The sequence below is a fragment of the Puma concolor genome, chromosome B2, assembly GCF_028749965.1.
Source record: "Puma concolor isolate L17-30 chromosome B2, mPumCon1.1.hap2, whole genome shotgun sequence".
Taxonomy (NCBI): Eukaryota; Metazoa; Chordata; class Mammalia; order Carnivora; family Felidae; genus Puma; species Puma concolor.
Genome location: NC_141671.1, coordinates 4043687 through 4063870, shown reverse-complemented (window position 1 = coordinate 4063870; position 20184 = coordinate 4043687). Strand labels below are relative to the sequence as shown.

Genomic DNA, 20184 nt, shown 5'->3' with positions numbered 1-20184 from the left:
AGGGCATGTGTATAATTTCATGCTTTGTGAAGGTTGTCTCTAAAAGTCGTCAAGTGTTCGGGGTACCTGGGTGGCTCAGTCGATCAGGCATCCGACTTCAACTCCGGTCGTGATCTCCTAGTTTGTGGGGCAAGCCTCGCATGGCATCGGGCCCTGTGCTGACAGCTCAGAGCCTGGAGCCTGCTTCAGATTCTCTGTCTCCCTCCCTCTCTGCCCTTCCCTGACTTGTGCTCTGTCTCTGTCTCTCAAAAATGAATAAACGTTTACAAATTTTTAAAAAATAAATAAAAGTCATCAAGTATTGAATATCAAATGCAGGTACGATGCTGTTCCAGGGCTGAGGGACAGAAAAACAACATTTTTTTTTTTTTTAATTAAGAAAGAAGTATTACTTGGTCTTTAAGCTAAAGAAGTTACCATTTTCTTTATTTGGGAGATAAGATTTAAACATAGGCACTGACAGAGGCCTGGGTGGCTGAGTCAGTCGGTTAAGCGTCTGACTTTGGCTCAGGTCATGATGTCACAGTTCGTGGGTTCAAGCCCTGAGTCAGGCTCTGTGCTGACAGCTTGGAGCCTGGAGCCTGCTTCAGATTCTGTGTCTCCGTCCCTCTCTGCCCCTTCCCTGCTTGTGCTCTCTCTCTCTCTCTCTCAAAAATGAATAACCATTGAAAAATTTTTAGTATATGCACTGACAATTCTTGGGTGCAGAGATCAACATCGAAACCAATAACCTGCCCAGGTGGTTCACAATGGAGGACTTTGAGAGGGTGGCGGGAAAGTCTTCCTCTGTTGAGTCAGATGGACCTGAATCACTTGTTCAGCCTGTTTCTGCTGCTCCTTACGAAACTGAACACCTTCAGAAGGAGTTCTAGAAACTTCTCAGAGGACAGAGGAGCTAAACCTGCCACCATCCAATTAGGAAGCACTAGAAATGCCTGACCAAGAAGAAAAGCTATTTGCATAACTGGGACCTCCCCCGCCCCCCCATTCAGGTGACCTTATTTCTGTTCTTCCAGACGTTCCGACCTCTCTTATTAGCTATTTATATGTAAGCAAAGACAGGTGCTCATATCGTGCTGTTTCATTTGTGAATAACACGTATATAGACTTCCATCCAAAACCTTTGTGCTAACTTGACCGAAACGATCCTCCTAAGCCACACAGATGCCAATGAGCCAGTCTTTGAAAGTCCGGAGACACAGCATTGGAACTTGTGAATTTTCTGTTGCACTTTAATACAGAATACAGAAGCATCAGACAAAAAAGCAGGAAGCCTTTTCTTTTAACTTCCCGATAGTAATCCAGTAGACCTCAGATGGCCCTTGCCTAGTTCCCCTTGATCTCACCCCTTCTTCCAGGCTGGCGCATAGATTGGCCCTCCAGAGGCGCTAAAGATGGCCGTGAGGCTGAAAACTACAAGGGGGTGGAAACTGAACAGCTGACAGCACAGGGTGCTAGAGAAGCCTGTGTACCTGGGCTTCTTTATTAAGCAAAATAATAATAAACATTTTACACTAGATGTCTTTCCAGTTTATTTACCTGTCTGAGGCACTACTCTAGGACCCCTGTGAAAGCCTGCCTTGCCGCACATATAGACCCCAATGCTGCAAGGATAGTGTTAGGCTTTATATCTCTCTCCACCGCAGAGGTGAAAGTGGTTTTGCACACAGTTTGCACTGTAGTTTTGCATGAAGCGCGATGTTTTTCCTAAGCGAGTGGTCAGAGCATGTTTATTCGAGCTGAAGCATTCCTCTTCCGGTGACAAGTCTTAGTCTAGTGCTGGCTCTGGGGACACGTGACTCTGGACCCTCTGAGGCTACTGTCTGCCTGTGGCACGGGGGAGCCCTGGCCTTGGAATGAGGACAAGTGGGTTCTCCCACCTTGCCTCTTTCTGATTCTTAATGATCTTGGCCAAATATAACTGTATTTCTCCTGGGCTTACTCACTTTCCTGGTCTGTGTGTCACAGCAATGACACTGTCTTAGTCTGCTCGGGCTACCAGAACAAAATGCCATGATTGGGAAGTTTAAACAATAGAAATTTATTTCCTCATGGCTCTGGAGACTAGGAATCTGAGATCAGACTGTCAGCGTGGCCGAATTCTGGTGACAGCTCTTTCCCAGCCTGTCGTTGGCTGTCTTCTTGCTCTGTCCTCAAACGGCCTTTCTGTGGCGCATGCACGCTGGGAGAGCTAGCTTTTCCTCCTCCTGTTCGGATAAGGCCACCAATCTTTTTGGACTAGGACCTCATTTTACAACTTCTTTCACCTTAAATACTTGCTGAAGCCCCGCCTCCAGACACAGTCACACTGGGAGGTAGGGCTTCGACATACGAATTCTGGGGGGACATAATTCAATCCACAGTACACGCTTTTCTCATGGAGCAGTTAGAGGCTTTCAAGAGACAATGCAGGCAGGGGCGCCTGGGTGGCTCGGTCGGTTGAGCATCCGACTTCGGCTCAGGTCATGATCTCACGGTTCGTGGGTTCAAGCCCTGCGTCGGGCTCTGTGCTGACAGCTCAGAGCCTGGAGCCCGTTTCAGATTCTGTGTCTCCCTCTCTCTCTGCCCCCCCCCCCCACCCCGCTCATGCTCTGTGTCTCTCTGTCAAAAATAAATAAACATTAAAAAAAATTAAAAAAAAAAAAAAAGACAATGCAGGCAAAAGCAATTTCAGCTACACACAGCCAAATGCAGTTCATTATTCCAGGACAGTCCTGGACAGAGGAGGCACCTGACTGACAAATACTAGTTTTTGGTCTTAACCGAACAGCCTGCTTATTCTCCATATGGTGGCCCCCCAGGGGACAATCGTGGTCACGGGCATCATTAGGCTGCCCTTCGTTTCTTACGGGATCACAGCTAATGAAAATGTGGGGGGAAGGTACACTCGCTAATAACGAAGGAGCTGGCATTTCTATTATTATTATTATTATTATTGGCCTGTCAGGTTAATAATGCTTTAAAAAATTCTCAGTGTAAACAGTATGTTGGGATTATAAATTGGCATGGTCCTTCTAGATGGCACTTTGGCAATGTTTTGTATTAAGAGCCTTAAAAAATGCTGTGACCTGGTGATTTAGTATTTCTAGTTCTAGAAGTCTATCCTAAGGAGATGATCACATATTTAAACAAAGACGTGTGATCTGTATGATCTATAATGCATAAAAATAGAACTCAATCTAGGTAGCCAATAACAGAGGACTAATTACCCAAGTAATGATACATTCATAAAAAATTGTGTTTCTAGGGCTGCCTGGGTGGCTCAGTCGGTTAAGCATCTGACTTTAGCTCAGGTAACAGTTCATAATTTTTTTTAATGTTTTTTATTTATTCTTGAGAGAGACAGAGCATGAGTGAGGGAGGGGCAGAGTGAGAGAGGGACACAGAATCCGAAGCAGGCTCCAGGCTCTGAGCTGTCAGCACAGAGCCTCACATGGGGCTGGACCTCACAAGACGTGAGATCATGACCTGAGCCAAAGTTGGACACTCAACCAACTGAGCCACCCAGGCGCCCCAACAGTTCGTAAATTTAAGCCTCACATCAGGTTCTCCGCTGTCAGCATGGAGCCTGCTTTGGATCCTGTGCCTCCTCTCTCTCTCCCTCCATTGGATCCTCCCTCTCCCTCTCTCAAAAGTAGACAAACGTTTTTAAAAACTGTGCTTCTAAGCATATTACCTAGAAAATTATATATGTGTATCTATGGCATGGTACCTAAATTTGCTTTATATATGATATATGTTATGGGTGTACCTTATGTATTCATATTCATCTATACATATTTGTCACATACATATTAAAAGGAAGTACCAGGGCACCTGGGTGGCTCAGTCGGTTAAGTGTCTGACTTCCGCTCAGGTCATGATCTCGCGGTTCATGAGTTCGAGCCCCACATCAGGCTCTGTGCTGACAGCCCGGAGCCTGGAACCTGCTTCAGATTCTGGGTCTCCCTCTCTCTCTGCCCCTCCTCCGCTCATGCTCTCTCTCTCTCTCTCTCTCTCTCAAAAATAAACATTAAACAAATTTTTTTTGAAAAAAAAAGAGATACCAGGAGTATTTTAATTTCTTCTTTATATATTTTTCTTTTTACACATTTCTACAATAAACATTTAATATTTTTATACTCAGAAAAAAAATATTTTAGCCAGGTTCTTACTGAGCCTTCCATGATCATTAAAAATATTTCCATTTATCTTCTCGTAGCGTCACTCGTCGCTTTACGCGAGAGATGCCGTGGTGGTTAGCAGTGAGCAGTGGTGGGAAAAGATGTCTAAAACCCGTCGGCTCCTGTGAAAAGAGAGAGATTGATTGATCAATTCATTTCTATAATTCATCAGATACCTGACACTGTACTTGACTCTGAGACAACAGAGGTAATGGCAATGGCTAATTTCACTGGGAGCTCGTTCTGTGCCAGGCAGTGTGTGTTCTAAGCGTTTTATTGATGCCAATGCATTTAATCTTGGAGCAACCTTATGAGGCACCTGCTATCGTTCTGTTCGCTGGATAGATGAGAAGGCGAAGGTTGAGCTTCCCAGGTGACACGGCTGTTGGGTGGCGATTCACACCCTCTGGAGTCTCTGTAGACTCTTAAATAAAGGATGAATTTGGTCCAGTCAGTGTCTCCTAAGTTACATTTGAGCTAAGTCTTGAAGGACGAGTAAGAATTTGTCGTGTCAGGGTTTTTCACAAAGGTACCACAGTGACAAAGGCCAGGTGGTGGGGGTTGTCTAAGGTGGGGTGTTTGGGGGTGAGTTGGACTGCCCGTGAGGGGTGAGGAAGGCCCTTGGCACGGCCATGGGTTGGAGTTCCAGCTCGGTATTCCCACAGGGAGCGGTTGAAACCATCCCGGAAGCCACCCTTCTCACGGGTGTTCATCGCGCTGCTAACAGATGAAGTCACCCCCACCGCCTTTGAAATAAGTCAAATGAAACATATCTAATGGAAATGCACCCAAATAAATGCCTAGTCTGTTTCTTGAGATGTTACAAAATGCATTTTTCCCCCTCGTCTTGACAAACAAGCAGAGGCAAACCTGATTTTACCCCCGGAGGCGATGGAACCCCATGCAGGAAGACATTGGCAGGGTTTCCTTGTTAGGGAGCCCCCCACCCCCTTCAATGCATGCAGACTGACACGACCCTTTGGCGGGGACATCCGGGATCTGTGACAAGTGTTCGCACACCTGGCGGGTCTGAGGACTCATAACTATAACCCGTGCTGGACACGTCTAACGCCCAGGCAATCATTTCACTTTACAGACACAGAGACTTTGCCGCACATTTTGTATGGACTTACAAAAGGGCCATCACGGTCACATTCAGGTAAGTTTTTGGAGAGATTCGCCTGAAGCAGAGCCTGATGGTCTGCGGGGCGGACGAGGGAAGGCAGTTCTCTCTCTTTAACTGGTGAGGGACAGTCTGCCCCTCACACCACCGCCCACCTCTGCTGACTCAAGATGTGACCTCTGATATTCCGAGAGTGCATTTCACGGACTCACTGCCCCTTCAAATGTCATGGTCTTGAACAATGACAAAGGCCACGTGTGACTTTAAACCCCTTGAAGAGGCCCCAAATTTAAGGTCCGTGCTGGAGGCATCCCCCCGGCTCTCCCTCTGTGAGCTCACACATAGTCTCGCCCGCTCACACCCGAACGAACACACGGACCGTGGAACCAGAGAAGGAGGGACAGGTCCTCGAAACACGCCAGAGGGACAATGGTGGACTTTGATTTCTCTCCTTTCCTTCATCACTGGTTCTTCTTCCCCGTGTGCTTTCCAGTTTTATTGTTTGGGAATTAACTGGGTTAATAGAGCAAACCTTCAGAACGGTGCTTGGCTAAGTGCGACCCCAGTGTTAGCAGCTATGGTTACATGAAGCATGTTCATTAGTGGACATATTAAAATGACAGGCACTGCCACATGTGACCCACCTTTCCTTTCTCACATTCTATATAATTGTGTATAATAACTATTGTTTATTGTCTGTCTTCTCCAGCCACGATGTGAGCCCCGGGACGGCCGTGACTTTGTCCCCTTCCAAGGAGACGGTCACTGATGGTGACAGGGTGGTCCTTCAGGGCTGGGGGAGAAAAGAAAGAACTCAGTCACCCCACGGCTCCCTCCTCATTCTTTCTGCGCTGGATGTTGTCACTGCCTGACGAAAAACCATTTTGACCCTTAAGAGGGTCCGGAGGGTGAGAGGGAGAGGGATTGGGAAGAAAGCTGGACCTCGTGACTCCCGAACACTTGCTTGCTCCGAATCCATCGGCTTTTTTTGCGCCGACCCACGCAGCCGGTCCGCATTTTCCCGCTTCCCTGGCAGGTTAGGGGTGCTGGGACTGAGTTCCGATCAAAATCATGTGGACGGAATAACGTGTGCCGCTTCGGGGCCTGGCCCGTGAAAGCCTCCTTCTTCTGTCTGCAGGCCGGATGTCCGGGCTCCAGCAGAGTTCTCTAAGACCCGGGGACATCTGAGGCACCAGGCGGAAGGAAACTGTCCCTGAAGGACCATGGAGTAGAGCCCCATCCCCCCATTGTGACGGGACACTATACAACACTGTGTAACAGAGTGACATATCTATTGTGGTTAGCCCCTAGGTTTGGGAGATCTGTTTCATAGAACAGGGTCATCCGCCTTGTTTTGACCTGAGGCTTGTCTACTGAAGAGACGCAACATTGTTATTCGTAGTAGCACCTTGATCCTGGATCTGGTCTCCCAGTCAAGCCCCAAGCACCCTGGGGCCCCCTGCTCAAAACTTCATTCCTCGTTCATCACGGCAGCCCCCACCTCATCGTCCTCATGCCTTAAGCCTGCCTTTGTTGTTTTGTTTTGGTTTGGCTTTTGGTTTTTTGGATGACACTTGCCTTCTGAAAGATCAGACATTTTAGCTATTTATTCTGTTTTTCAATCTTACCTTCCTAGAGTCCTAGCTCTTCGAGGGAAGGGATTTTGTGATTTTGTTCACTGCTGTATGTACACGGGAATTTGGGACACAGGAGGCATTCCACAAAAATTGGTGAATGAACTGATTCAGTCCGTCATTTATGTGTGTGGCTGTGCCCCAGGCCCGGCGACAGCCCCTAGGGATACTGTGGTGACCAAATCAGAGCCCAGAGCCTGTTGGACAAGACTAGTAGACAAGGGGTCACAACTAAGTACAAACTGTGCAATGCTCACACCGGACAACTGGGAAGCGATGGGCCGGAAGATGCCTGTGGGATGGTGATGAGTAGGGATTTCTAGGCAAGAAGGAAGGAAAAAAATTTTTTTAAAAAATGGAGGTCCAGTGTATGTGGGTGGCAGAGAGCCAGGAAAGCAGGGTGTTGGAACACAAAAGAGAGGGGAGAAGGAGGGCCCAGGCACAGGGTGGAGGGGAAGGGCGTGTCAAAGTGCGTGGGAGAATCCTAAAGGCAAGATAAGTATCCCCTTCAGGCACATGGGGACCACCCACGATGCCCCAGTTCACACGCCCCACCAGACAGAGGCCCCGCGACCCTTCCCCCCAGTTCCTGCTGATTAAAATCTCTGGTCATTTTAGGGCAGTGAAAAGCCTCTGTGTGATATTATAATGATGGATGGATGTCATGGCACATTTGTCCGAACCCATAGAATGTACACGACGAAGAGGGAACCGCAATGGCCAACTATGGTCCCCGCGCGATTGTGATATGCTGGTGTAGGGTCATCCAAAAGAGTGCCATTTTGGTGAATGATGTTGCTGAGGTGGGAGGCTACGCACGTGTGGGGACTGGGGGTATATGGAAATCTGTACCCCCCTCTCAATTTTGTTGTACACCTAAAAATGTTTGAAACATATGTATGTGTCTGTGTGTGTGTGTGTGTGTATGCATATATAAGCTCTAAATACATATAAATATAAAAGCATACGTATGCCCTAAATACACACACACACACACACACACACACACACACACACATATAAAAGAATATAGGAAAAATTTGCAATCCATTCAGTCTCATTTATGTTTAGAACTGACTGGGCCAAGTTCCAGCTCTAACCCTGACAATCAAGACCCCTGAGCACTCTCCCAGACCTTCCCCAAAGCCCTCACCCTGACGCCCGCCGGGTATCACTGACCCACCCTCCCGCCTAGCAGCTTCCCTTCCCTTCGCGGTCTGAGAACCTGCACCATCTCCGTACGATTCTTAAATACACGATTTCATTGACTTTTCTCAGCTGTAAAAACTATATTTATTTCAGTGCCCTAAAGCCCACATGTGTGTGTGTTTTCAAACCTAGCACCCACTATCTCTCGCCACAGCTAGTTAAGCAAGTCCGGCAGTAAAAAGGGCACATTTCCATCTTCAGTATTTTTGTGTTTTTATATGCTGTCCCACAGTGGAGTTTGGGCCAATAAGAAATAACCGAGGAGAAAAGGGAAAAGAAAAATAAAGGAAAAGAAAACAAAGGAGAAAGTGAAGACAGGAGGGAGAAAAGAATGAGAACAAAGGTTTATCCTTGTGGCTTTTGAAGGCAAGTCTTTTACTTGGAGCACTTGAGAGGGTCAGAAGACAAGTTTAGTCTAAGGGATGAGGTCAAGGTTTCACGCCAGTATTGCCTCCTCTAGGTAAGTCTGTCTGCTCCTCGATGAGACCAGCCCCGCCACTGCCGTTCCTTTGTCCTGTCAGAGCCAACAGCTGGGACATCTAACACCACGAAAAACCATAGCAGAAAGAAACAGGCCTTTATATCAACTACAATGCAAATTGCTTACCGGATGATAAAGCTACCTAAGTCTTCAACTGAGCCAACCAAAGCCTTCCTCTTCCTCACTCAAAAAGTAGCTCATTTTCCAGATTTACTCTCTTCTCCTTAAATTATAATGAACCCACAGTGCTTGAAGATGTCAAGCTGATTGGCAGAGTCTAGACATTTTCATCCGAGCCTAGAATATCTTGCAGGAAAGGTCACGGGCAGATGTGTATTCGGCCCCATTTCTTTTTCCGCTTGGTCATCCAGGATCGCCCAGGGTGAAAGTTTGGAAAAACTAACGTTTAATGCCTTTTAATTTAGGACACCTGGGACTACTTAGCAAGTGCTGAATCTATACACCCTTCCAAATCTGGAAGACTCAAGAGAAATGCAGGGATCATTCTTTATGCCCTTAGGAAGAGGCCTAGAGAGGTCATTAAATATGGGGTGTGGTGGGGGACTGCATTTTCTTTCAACCTACTGGACCAGGGTAAAACATGGTGAAATCGGTTGGCATTCTTTTTATATCAGATCTCTTGTGAAATTCCCGATTTATGAAAAACCGGCTTTTACCAAGATCATCATAATCTGCCTTAGGTCCCTTTAGGGGTATAAAAAAGGCTATAAATGAAGTTTGTCAAATATCAGCAGACACTGAGCACCTACCATGTGCCAGGCACTCTTCAAAAGTGCTTTCTGTGCATTAAAGATCTTTAATCTCCACAAACATCTAGAAGGTAGACGCTATTACCATCATCCTCAAGACACCAGCGAGGCCAAGGGTGCCTGGCTGGCTCACTTAGTGGATCATGTGACTCTTGATCATGGGGTCATGAGTTCAAGCCCCGTGTTGGGCATGGAGCCTACTTAAAATTAAAAATAATAATAATTAACAAAAAAGACACAAATGAGGACACTGAGGCACACAGATGAGATGAGGATTTGCCTCAGTCTCACAGCTAATAAGTAGGGAGCTGGGAGGGGTCAAACCTGGAGGTTCTGTCTCCAGACGCTATGCTCTTTTTCACCATGGAGCTATTTTACTGCCATGAAACCATCCCTGGGAGGAGTGCTTTATATTTCCTGTTTCATTTAATCCTCACCCCAGCTTCATGAGTAAGCAATTATTACCACCCAGAGGCTCAGAGTGGTAGGTTTGTCAAACAGAAACTCAAAGACATTTGGGTAATTATTAGCCGGCTGTTTTCCTGCGTACAAAGCAATACATTGATTTCATCCAACAAAGTCAAAAAAGATGATTCTATAACAGAGACGGGGGGACAAAAAGCCTGCAGAGTAAGAACAGGATGTTACGTTTGTGCATTATTTTTAGTCTGGACAATCTGTTCTTACACAGACCAAGGAGGACTTCCAAAGAAAATAATTAGCGATTCTTCAGAAACTCTCAAGATTGTCTGTGGAGCACGGGACAGGCTGTCTCTGCATAGAATATTCCTCTAACCCTCAGTCACCACCTCCATCTTGGGTAGGCCATGTCTCCACCATTTCTGGCACAGGAATTTCTCAACTCCCCCACTTTTGACTTTGGTCAAAAAAGGTATGAGAACAATCACACACATATAAGTATTTGAAGTCAAGGTAGTCTCCAAGTGTTAAACTGGCTTGTCTTACTTAGAATAGTTCTCAAAGATCATTCTGATATATTTTAGTTAAACATGTATCATTTTTCTTGACTATTTCAGTTGTAATTTGAGCCACAGTCAGAAGCACTCATTCTTGTTTAGGAAATTTTAGCCAAGGTATGGAGGTCTAGGCTCTGAGAAATCCTATTCTATTCTATTCTATTCTATTCTATTCTATTCTATTCAATACTGAGGAAGACCAAATCCAAAGTCGAATTGTTGGAAAGGCGGATACTGGAGAAAAAGGCAAAACAGAGAGGAAGAGAAAGGAAGAAACGGTCGACTCTAGATCTCATCTTGACCTGTAGAATCATAAGAGCAAGCTTCCTATTTCCAGAATTCTGGAGAGTTTTTAATGAGTCTCGGATTGTGTTTCCAATAGGAATTTATACCAAAGTGGTGAGATTCTACATATGTCTGCACAGAGAATCAAATATCCCTCTGTCCTGGAGCGTACTGCCACGTGCAGAGCCTCATATGGACATATCTGGAATCTTGGAAGCTTGAGTCCCCTACTTCCTCCTACAAATGGACCTTGAGAGCGTGTTGGGAGATTCTGGCGGGAGAGCACAGCTACTCCTGTACCTTTGACCACAGAATGGTCCTCCTGTATCGGGGAAGGTCATCCTCTCTGACCTAGCACAGCCCCGGAAGGGACTCACATGGAGTGGTGAGGGAGGAAGGGGGACGCCAGCCTAGCCAGCCAGACCAGCCAAATCAACCCTGGCCAGCAGTGGGGTGACAGATGTCACAGCGAGACATTTCTTGAAGTCTCTTTGAATATAGTCTGTATATTTTGTAGAAGTGTGTGTGGTGACATCTTTTCAAAGGTAACTTCCATTTGCTCAATTATGATAGTGTATGAATAACATTAGTTATTCATAATATACAACAACATCAGAACACCCCAAAGCAAAACATGTCAAAAGAGAAGAGAAATCAAGCCACACGGATCTTTTGGTACAATCTCAAATGATAAGAATTTATGAGAATCTTCAGGGGTGGACACGTTATCATTATTATTAGGGGAAAGAGTAAAATTTTGGCACCGTTAAGTTTAAGTTGTTTGGGGCAAATTTTACTTTAAATTCTCTCATATAATCTTCTCAGTAGATGGGGGATGATATGGGTAGATGTCCAATGTGAATACTTTTATACAGATTTTTGAAGGTATTTTACCTATGATCTTTTCATCATTCACAAATAGTAAAGGCATTACCATGTGGGGAAAAATCCATAAATTTTAACAATAACATGAAATTGATTCGTTAATGTGGTTCTTAAGGTGGCTGTTGCAGCCTTGCCCCACCTTTATAGGTTTGCAATTTATATTAATCATGAATAAGGTGAGATTCAATCACTTGTCGCGTCTTTGGCCTAATCAACATATTTGTAAAATTTGAACTGGTTTGTGCTTGTCATGGGAGTTATTTTTTTGTTACATGACTGTAAAGTCTGGAGATGGTTGGGCTATACAAGCAGTGTGAGAGATTTGTGATAGTCAATTTTCAATTTTTTTTTTAGTGTTAATTTATTCTAGAGAGACACAGAGACAGAGTGCAAGCAGGGGAGGGCAGAGAGAGAGGGAGACACAGAATCTGAAAGCAGGCTCCGGGCTCCGAGCTGTCAGCACAGAGTCCGATGCGGGGCTCGAACCCATGAACCATGAGATCATGACCTGAGCCGAAGTCGGACACTTAACTGGCTGAGCCACCCAAGCGCCCCTGTGATAGTCAATTTTTATTGAGGGGCCGGTTATATTTGATTTTATTTTCAGAAATCAAACTAGAAAATTGTCGTTATAGTATTGATGGTGATGAAAACGTTAAGGGCTGTTTTTCACACTGCAGTTGGGGTATTTTCTTTAGCATCACCTTTAATTGTAACGACTCGTTCTTCCTTTTCCTCTCATGAGTAATTATCCTCCCCCCACTGAATTATTGATGATAGGGAACAGTTAAGTTAAAACATAACAGTAAAAATCTACCCGGATTACTCTTCAGAAACAATTAACTACCAAATAATGTGTCAAAAATTGTAATCAGGGTGGGACATCAGACAAACCGGCATAAAACGAGCTTAGTGTGAGAACAGTTGTTATTTACTCTCATCAGGAGGTTGGGAAGCTGGGTTTAGACTGGAAAATTTAGGAATTCAAGGTTCCTAGGTGGCTCAGTTGGTTAAGCGCCTGACCTCAGCTCGAGTCATGATCTCATGGCTGTGAGTTCAAGCCCTACATCACCATCTGTGCTGACAGCTCAGAGCCTGGAGCCTGCTTTGGACTCTGTCTCCCTCTCTCTCTGCCACTCTCCCACCCGTACTCTGTCTCTCTCTCTCTCTCTCTCTCAAAAATAAATAAACATTCAAAAAAAATGTGAAGACAAGAAAATTTAGGAATTATTATAAAAAGCAGACCAAGCAGTGATTTGGCAGTCAATATTTGAAAAATACCAAACACACCTAATTATTTTATCGTCCCTCCTCTCATTAAGTGGAGGGAATAAATCGTTGGTTACCCAATGGCTGTCAAGCAAGGCCCACTGTAAAAGAAATCTTTTTGGTGTTTTGATCTGTAGTCAGAGCTTGAATCTGGGACGGTGAAAAATAAACTTGTCAGAGCAAACTGGTTATTACATTAAGACGTAACCATAAATCATGGGTATATAAAAATGGGGAAATGGTTGCAGTCATATTTTAGAGTGCCCTGTAAAACATAGCATAAAGTGATGGGAGCAGGTTCTTTGACACGAAGCACTTTTGTTGAAAATTATCTCACACATGGCAGAGACACAATATATTGAAAGTTCCATTTGAATCCTGAATTTTTCTCTTTCTTGTAGTGTTTTTTGCTTATGTTTTTAACGAATCCTAGTAAACCTTCCTGTTCATGTGTTTTTGGATACACCCATACCATAGATAAATATAATGATAAAGTCTATAATGATCAATTCAAAGCCTTTAACTTCACTTCCGAAGTATATTTAACTAATCAGCATGCATAAAACACATATTAAGTTGAATTTACTACATTAACAAACGGTAACAACTTCCATTTGTTACCGCAATAAATAAACACACTAAATACAGCCATGATCTTGTGTGCATATTTGTGTCTTTCTACAGCTGTAATACTTAATAGGATCAGAACTCTGTGTGTTAATAACAGCCCTTAAAAGAAGCAGGTGTGACTCAGTCAGTTAAGCATCTGACTTCAGCTCTGGTCATGATCTTAGGGTTCGTGGATTCAAGGCCCACATCAGGCTCTGTGCTGACAGCTCAGAGCCAGGAGCCTGCTTTGGATTCTGTGCCTCCCTCTCTTTCTCTGCCCCTCCCCTGATTGCTTTCTCTCTCTCTCAAAAATAAATAAACCTTAAAAAAAAAAAAAAAAAAAAAGAACCAGGTGATTGTGTTCTCTCCTGGCAAAGATAAGCGAATATATATATATATCCATTCTCCTAAGGCATTTCCACATTCTCTAACTTGTTAATCTAGGGTCATTCTTAACTGTGTAAAAATAAGGGCCTTGCATAGACCAAATTGTTTTTAGGGATGCATATTTTGTACCCTCTAATTCAGAAATTGTCCAGGTATCCAAAGATTAGGCTTTTAAATACTCAATTTAATATGCCTTAAAATTCTTACAGTTATGTATAGGTTGTGAATTCAGTATTTAAGCTGACACACTGAGCTTTTGTGATTTGTATGCAACATTATGAACATTAACTTTTAAAAATATTATCTATTATGATTTAATTTAGTTCAGTGTGTAATTTACAGATGTGTAATTTTAAATAAAGTGATCTTAACTCTTCTAACCAGTAAACCTACTGGAAGAAATTTAATAAGTTCAAATTAATTAGGGTTTCTTTCTTTCTTTCTTTCTTTCTTTCTTTCTTTCTTTCTTTTTTTAGAAAATAAACCCTACCTATGACCCAGCAACAGCCCTGCTAGGAATTTACCCAAGGGATACAGGAGCAGTGCTGATGTACAGGGGCACTTGTATCCTAATGTTTATAGCAGCACTTTCAACAATAGCCAAATTATGGAAAGAGCCTAAATGTCCATCAACTGATGAATGGATAAAGAAGTTGTGGTTTATATACAGAATGGAATACTACGTGGCAAGGAGAAAGAATGAAATATGGCCTTTTGTAGCAACGTGGATGGAACTGGAGAGTGATATGCTAAGTGAAATAAGTCATACAGAGAAAATATCGTATGTTTTCACTCTTATGTGGATCCCGAGAAACTTAACAGAAGACCATGGGGGAGGGGAAGGGGAAAAAAAAAGAGAGGGAGGGAGGGAGGCAAACCATAAGAGACTCTTAAAAACTGAGAATAAACTGAGGGTTGGTGGGGGGTGGGAGGGAGGGGAGGGTGGGTGATGGGCATTGAGGAGGGCACCTGTTGGGATGAGCACTGGGTGTTGTATGGAAACCAATTTGACAATAAATTTCCTATTAAAAACAAATAAATAAAATGAAAAAAAAAAAAAGAAAATAAACCCTAGACTTGTGTGAACTAGAATATCATGCTAATGTTAATTTTACATCATGACAATAACAAAGAAAAAGACAAAAAGCCATTTCTAAAGCAAAAGTGTGAAGCCAATGAATGTATCCAAAAATTTACTTGATTAAAAATATGTGCTATTTTCCTATACAATTACATATCATGAACTAAAAATGTTAAGTTGTTCAAAAATGATAGAGTTCTGTTTTGTTTCCTATCCTATAACCTCTTAACTAAAACCACTAACTTGGGGCACCTGGCTGGCTCAGTGGGTTAAGCATCCAACTTTGGCTCAGGTCACGATCCCCCAGTTTGTGAGTTCAAGCCCCGTGTCAGGCTCTGTGCTGACAGCTCAGAGCCTGGAGCCTGCTTTGGATTCTGTGCCTCCCTCTCTCTCTGCCCCAACCCACTCGCATTCTGTCTCTGTCTCTCTCAAAAATAAATAAACATTAAAAAAATTTTTTTTAATAAATAAATAAATAAAACCACTAAATTCACAGTTAAACTTTTCTGTTTTCTCTGAATTATAGTTTAAAGGGGCAGCACACTTAAAACATTGGGAGAACGTTTATTTTGATTTGAGTTTCTCTTTTTTAAGTTTTTATTTAAGTCGCAGTTAGTTAACATACAGTGTAATATTAGTTTCAGGAGCACAATAGGGATTCAACATTTTCATGCATCACCAGGCGCTGTTCACAAGTGCCCTCCTTAATCCCCACCATCCATTTAGCACACACACCCCCACCCCCCAACATCCCCTCTGACAGTCCTCAGTATGCTCTCTATAGTTAAGAATCCATTTCTTGGCTTGCCTCTCTCTCTCTTTTTTCCCTTTGCTCCTTTTGTTTCTCAAATTCCATATACGTGTGAAATCATAGGGCATTTGTCTTTCTCTGACTGACTTATTTCCTCTAGCGTTATACTCTCTAGCTCCTAGTTTCTCTTACGTTCAATTGTGTTTTTCATTCTTTATATAAGCCCTTGAAAATGTAAATAAGTTTCCACTGTAATTTACTGATCCCCTGCTGAGGTAGAGTAGACAACCTGCTCAAAATCATTTGTATTCACAAAACAGAAAATATTCTCAAAAAAAGGTATCGGAACCCTTCACTTTGGGTCCGACTCAGTAGTGTGATTTATGATACCATGTTTCTTCTCTCTTCTCTCTAACCTTGAAAAGCCTGAAGCGACAATAATTTTGTGTTGCTGAATCATAAACTTCAGAGGCTTCTGCCTCGCAAGAGACAGGCCTTTGCACGCTGGAGATTTGGTTAACTTGTTTTCTTTCTTGTCATTAGTCTCCTGTAAGGCCTAACCACTTTCTTAAAGTCAAAAGTTACTACGGATTGCCAGTGTGTGTTTGCATTATCTTGGAAGCAGGAATGCTGTTTTTGCAGATACGGACAACTATTTGGATATGTAAGGAGAAAACACAAGAAAAGAACGTTTGGAAAGGAGGAAAGAGACTCTTATCTTTAGTTTCCGGAATCCACAGCATACAAACATAAAACACCAAACCCAGGGGATCACATTAAAGGCCAGAAAGAAAAGACCAGCTTCCTGTTCATGTGTTCTCAAATGCCAGAGAATTATAAGAACAAATAGTACATAAACACAATCAACCCCAGAAAAATTAACAAATGATCTAGACTTCAGATTCCCTGTCCTTTGCCACCAACTAATCTCTTCACGATCTGACATAAAGCCAGCAGGGTGTACCCGATCTGCAAAAGGCAATCAGGAAAAGCCAAAATAAGAAACGACTTTGGGCAAGAATACATTGCAGCCATCAAGAACCAAAGGAATATAAGCATAAAACTCCCAACAGCCCAGGGCTGGACAAGGTTCCTTTCCAGGTCACACATTTCTATTGATTCCTATGGTAGGACTTAGGTAAACAACATCTTGGTGGAACCTTCAGAAATAAATGGTCAGGTAGTTCATGAGTAGCCTGCCCTTCACTTGTATAGAAGGGAGAACAAACTATAGAATTATTTCATCCAACAAAGGCAGACCAGAATTTATATAAGACAAAAAGGGGAGAAGCGACGGAGAAAAACAAGAACGCAAACAAACAACAAACAACCCCTTGTAGTCAACCTGGTAATAGTGAAGCTGCACGTTTTGGGGGTAACCTGATTCGTTGACAGGTGGTCAGTCTGGACTGGACCATCAGTCCCTAAGCAGGCTCAATAGGCACATAGGAGAATTAAAAAAATCCAATTTCAGTTGCTGAAGGACTCAGGAAACCTTCGCGTTTGGCTGAGGAGCTAGTGTGACCAGCGTCTGCCACTGTCCTGCATTTTATCCGAAATTGTTACAGGTCTTTGTGTCCTTTGTAACAAAGTTTATTCCCTGTACCCTCCCATGTTTTTAATGGAAAAAGCAAACTTGACCACTCGGTACTGAAACGTGTGACTTGAGTAAAACAAACGTAGAAAGCGCTTTTTACACCTTAAAACTTTTGCCTGGAGCAAAGTCCACGAGTGAAGTGCTTAAAGTGGGATTTCCCCACACACAGACTGCCTGCGGTATCTGGTACCGGAAGGTTCCCTATTGGGAGACTGAGAATGCCAAGTTCAATGGCGTCCTTCCCGTCGACCCACCTCCTTTCTCCGCCCCTAGTACTTGCTTGCCTTCAGTTCAGACTCCTTGGAGGCAAGTTACCCAGCGGTTTTGACAAGGCGTCCTCTACAGCAGTATGTAGATCTTAACTACAAGCCACCAGCCACCTATGAAGGTTGGGAGTCGCATAAAGCAGACAGCACGGCCCCGAAACAGCATGCGTTTTCACTGAAAACTCCCCGGAGTAGAGTAATGGAATATAACATTTGGCACATAAAATTCCGCAGTGCTTAGTATCACCTTCATTTCCGTCTCTTAGTACCGTTAAAAACAAAGAACCTGCTTATTCCTGCATGTGCAATGGCTTTTTCTAAAGTACAATACTTTAAGGTAAATATCTTGCTAACTCCCCCATGCAAACTCAAGTGTTTGATTACAGCTCTCTTAGTGGACATGTGGGTGGCCCTGAAAAGAGCCTTTGGGGTTGGGTAAGAGGGCGCTTACTTGGCGAGTCTACTTGGAGCTGGTGTACTTGGTGACGGCCTTGGTGCCCTCGGACACGGCGTGCTTGGCCAGCTCCCCGGGCAGCAGCAGGCGCACGGCCGTCTGGATCTCGCGGGACGTGATGGTCGAGCGCTTGTTGTAATGCGCCAGGCGCGACGCCTCGCCCGCGATGCGCTCGAAGATGTCGTTGACGAACGAGTTCATGATGCCCATGGCCTTGGACGAGATGCCCGTGTCGGGGTGCACCTGCTTCAGCACCTTGTACACGTACACCGAGTAGCTCTCCTTGCGGCTGCGCTTGCGCTTCTTGCCGTCCTTCTTCTGCGCCTTGGTCACCGCCTTCTTGGAGCCCTTCTTCGGGGCGGGAGCGGACTTCGCTGGCTCAGGCATCTTAAAACCTCAGAACGCCAGAAGTGGAGTGAAAGCAGGAAGCGAATGTCTGCTACTTATAGGGCTTTTATGCTAATGAAGGATGCAGACCGCGTCTTAGTTCATTGGAAGACCAGCCGTGAGGCTGTCATCCATGGGCAGAACTATGCAAATGAGGTATGGAAATAAAGCTTTTCTATTGGCTACTTGACTGAGACTCGTTACTAGCCAATCAGGCAACCGGGTTTGCTCCCCAGGAAATGGCTATAAAAGCAGCGATGTTTTACCTACTTCCCGGCTTGCTCTCTTTTGGCAAGTGATTAGTTCTCTTGTCTTGGGATTTCTTTCCGTTGCTTACGATGTCTGGACGTGGCAAGCAGGGAGGTAAGGCTCGCGCCAAGGCGAAGTCTCGCTCTTCTCGCGCCGGGCTGCAGTTCCCGGTGGGCCGCGTGCACCGCCTGCTCCGCAAGGGCAACTACGCCGAGCGGGTCGGGGCCGGCGCGCCGGTGTACCTGGCGGCCGTGCTGGAGTACCTGACGGCCGAGATCCTGGAGCTGGCGGGCAACGCGGCCCGCGACAACAAGAAGACGCGCATCATCCCGCGCCACCTGCAGCTGGCCATCCGCAACGACGAGGAGCTCAACAAGCTGCTGGGCCGCGTCACCATCGCGCAGGGCGGCGTCCTGCCCAACATCCAGGCCGTGCTGCTGCCCAAGAAGACCGAGAGCCACCACAAGGCCAAGGGCAAGTGATCTGGCAGTCCTCTGAGTTTCCGGAAGCGCTTTCATACCCAAAGGCTCTTTTCAGAGCCCCCCACCGCTTCAAAGGAAGAGCTAATACCACTTTTTAGGTTAAGGCGGGGAAGTCGATAAAGGTAAGTTGATTTTAGCCCAAGCCAGGATAGTGCGGTTCCTCGGCTTTTGAAAAAAAAGCATCCAGGTGTTAAAATCGCCCGGTCCTTCTAGGTAACGGCAAATCGAGTGTTCGACAACTGCTTGTACTTCCTGACTTGACGAATCTAGGCACCTCGGATAGTAATGTCTAACTTAAAACTCGGTTAACTGCGCAGCTCCGCAGTGATTTCTTAAGCTGTCTTGCGAAGTTGCTCGGATGTCCTTGAACGTAAACTTAACCGAGTAACACGGTAACTCCCTGGCCAGTCTGGTAGGTGCCTCGTCTTGGGCTGCGAGCAACCCGTCTTAACTAATCTATAAAGGAGTTAGCCTCTGCTCCTGTAAGTTTTCAAAGTATTATCTGAAACTTCAAGTATGGGGAAGGGTCTCTGAAAAGTGGCTTTCCCCCGAACCGGATAGTTCACAATACTGACTGAATCCACATTCGAATTGAGGCTTCTCCTGTTTACAAGTCAATTGGCTTTGGAGCCAGTTTCTAACTCCTGGTACTCGGTCTTGTTATCCATAAACTGGTGGGAAATTGGTGTTTTCATTAGACCTTTCTGCCAATCAATGCATTTAGAGCCCCTAACTTAGAGCAGTGCTGGACTTGCAGCCAACTGCAATTAACACTTTATTTCAAGAGGCTCAAATGCCTAGATTCCTAAGGCAGCCTGAAAAAAAGGTAGATAGAATCGGGCCACAGGCCTCTCCAAAGCAGTTGCTACTGAGGATCTAGTCATTTAGCTGCTCCCAACACCAAAAGCTGCAATCTGGGACCGTGCAAAACTTCCTGCAATCTTATTTTCTAAGATTGAGTCTCCAAGTGATTCTTTGGGGTGACTGGGTTAGTGCTCTGGAAAGTTTTTAGGCAGGAAGGGTGAGTGGGCCACGGGTTGCCCACACCCCTGCACTCGGAGACTCAGGCGGCCCAAGAAGAAACAGCCTCTTGCACACGCTCTTGGAGCTCCCACTGAAGCATTT

General features: G+C 44.7%; 2 protein-coding genes across 3 annotated transcripts; one reads left to right on the top strand and one right to left on the bottom strand.

Annotated features, from left to right (window-relative positions):
• Nucleotides 1-4043: 4043 nt before the first annotated feature.
• On the bottom strand, nucleotides 4044-18377 carry LOC112853475 (histone H2B type 1-C/E/F/G/I). 2 transcript variants are annotated; one of them, XR_015250961.1, is made up of 3 exons: nucleotides 17939-18377; nucleotides 5931-6079; nucleotides 4044-4285 (listed from the first exon to the last, which is right to left on the bottom strand). XR_015250961.1 is itself a non-coding variant. In XM_025917017.2 (2 exons), the coding sequence occupies exon 1, from the start codon at nucleotides 18326-18328 to the stop codon at nucleotides 17948-17950; it is 381 nt and encodes a 126-aa protein (XP_025772802.1). In that variant the 5' UTR covers nucleotides 18329-18376; the 3' UTR covers nucleotides 4044-4285; nucleotides 17939-17947. The 2 variants fall into 2 exon arrangements, 1 of the variants encoding a protein (XP_025772802.1); XM_025917017.2 differs by lacking the exon at nucleotides 5931-6079 and having other exon boundaries at nucleotides 17939-18376.
• A 220-nt stretch (nucleotides 18378-18597) lies between these two features.
• Nucleotides 18598-19123, top strand: LOC112853467 (histone H2A type 1-C). Its single transcript, XM_025917009.2, has one exon. The coding sequence runs from the start codon at nucleotides 18667-18669 to the stop codon at nucleotides 19057-19059; it is 393 nt and encodes a 130-aa protein (XP_025772794.1). The 5' UTR covers nucleotides 18598-18666; the 3' UTR covers nucleotides 19060-19123.
• Nucleotides 19124-20184: the final 1061 nt, after the last annotated feature.

What these genes read in the sequence shown, in the direction of transcription:
- LOC112853467 (XM_025917009.2), top strand. Translation starts at nt 18,667, where the DNA reads ATGTCTGGACGTGGCAAGCAGGGAGGTAAGGCTCGCGCCAAGGCGAAG.
- LOC112853475 (XM_025917017.2), bottom strand. Translation starts at nt 18,328, where the DNA reads ATGCCTGAGCCAGCGAAGTCCGCTCCCGCCCCGAAGAAGGGCTCCAAG.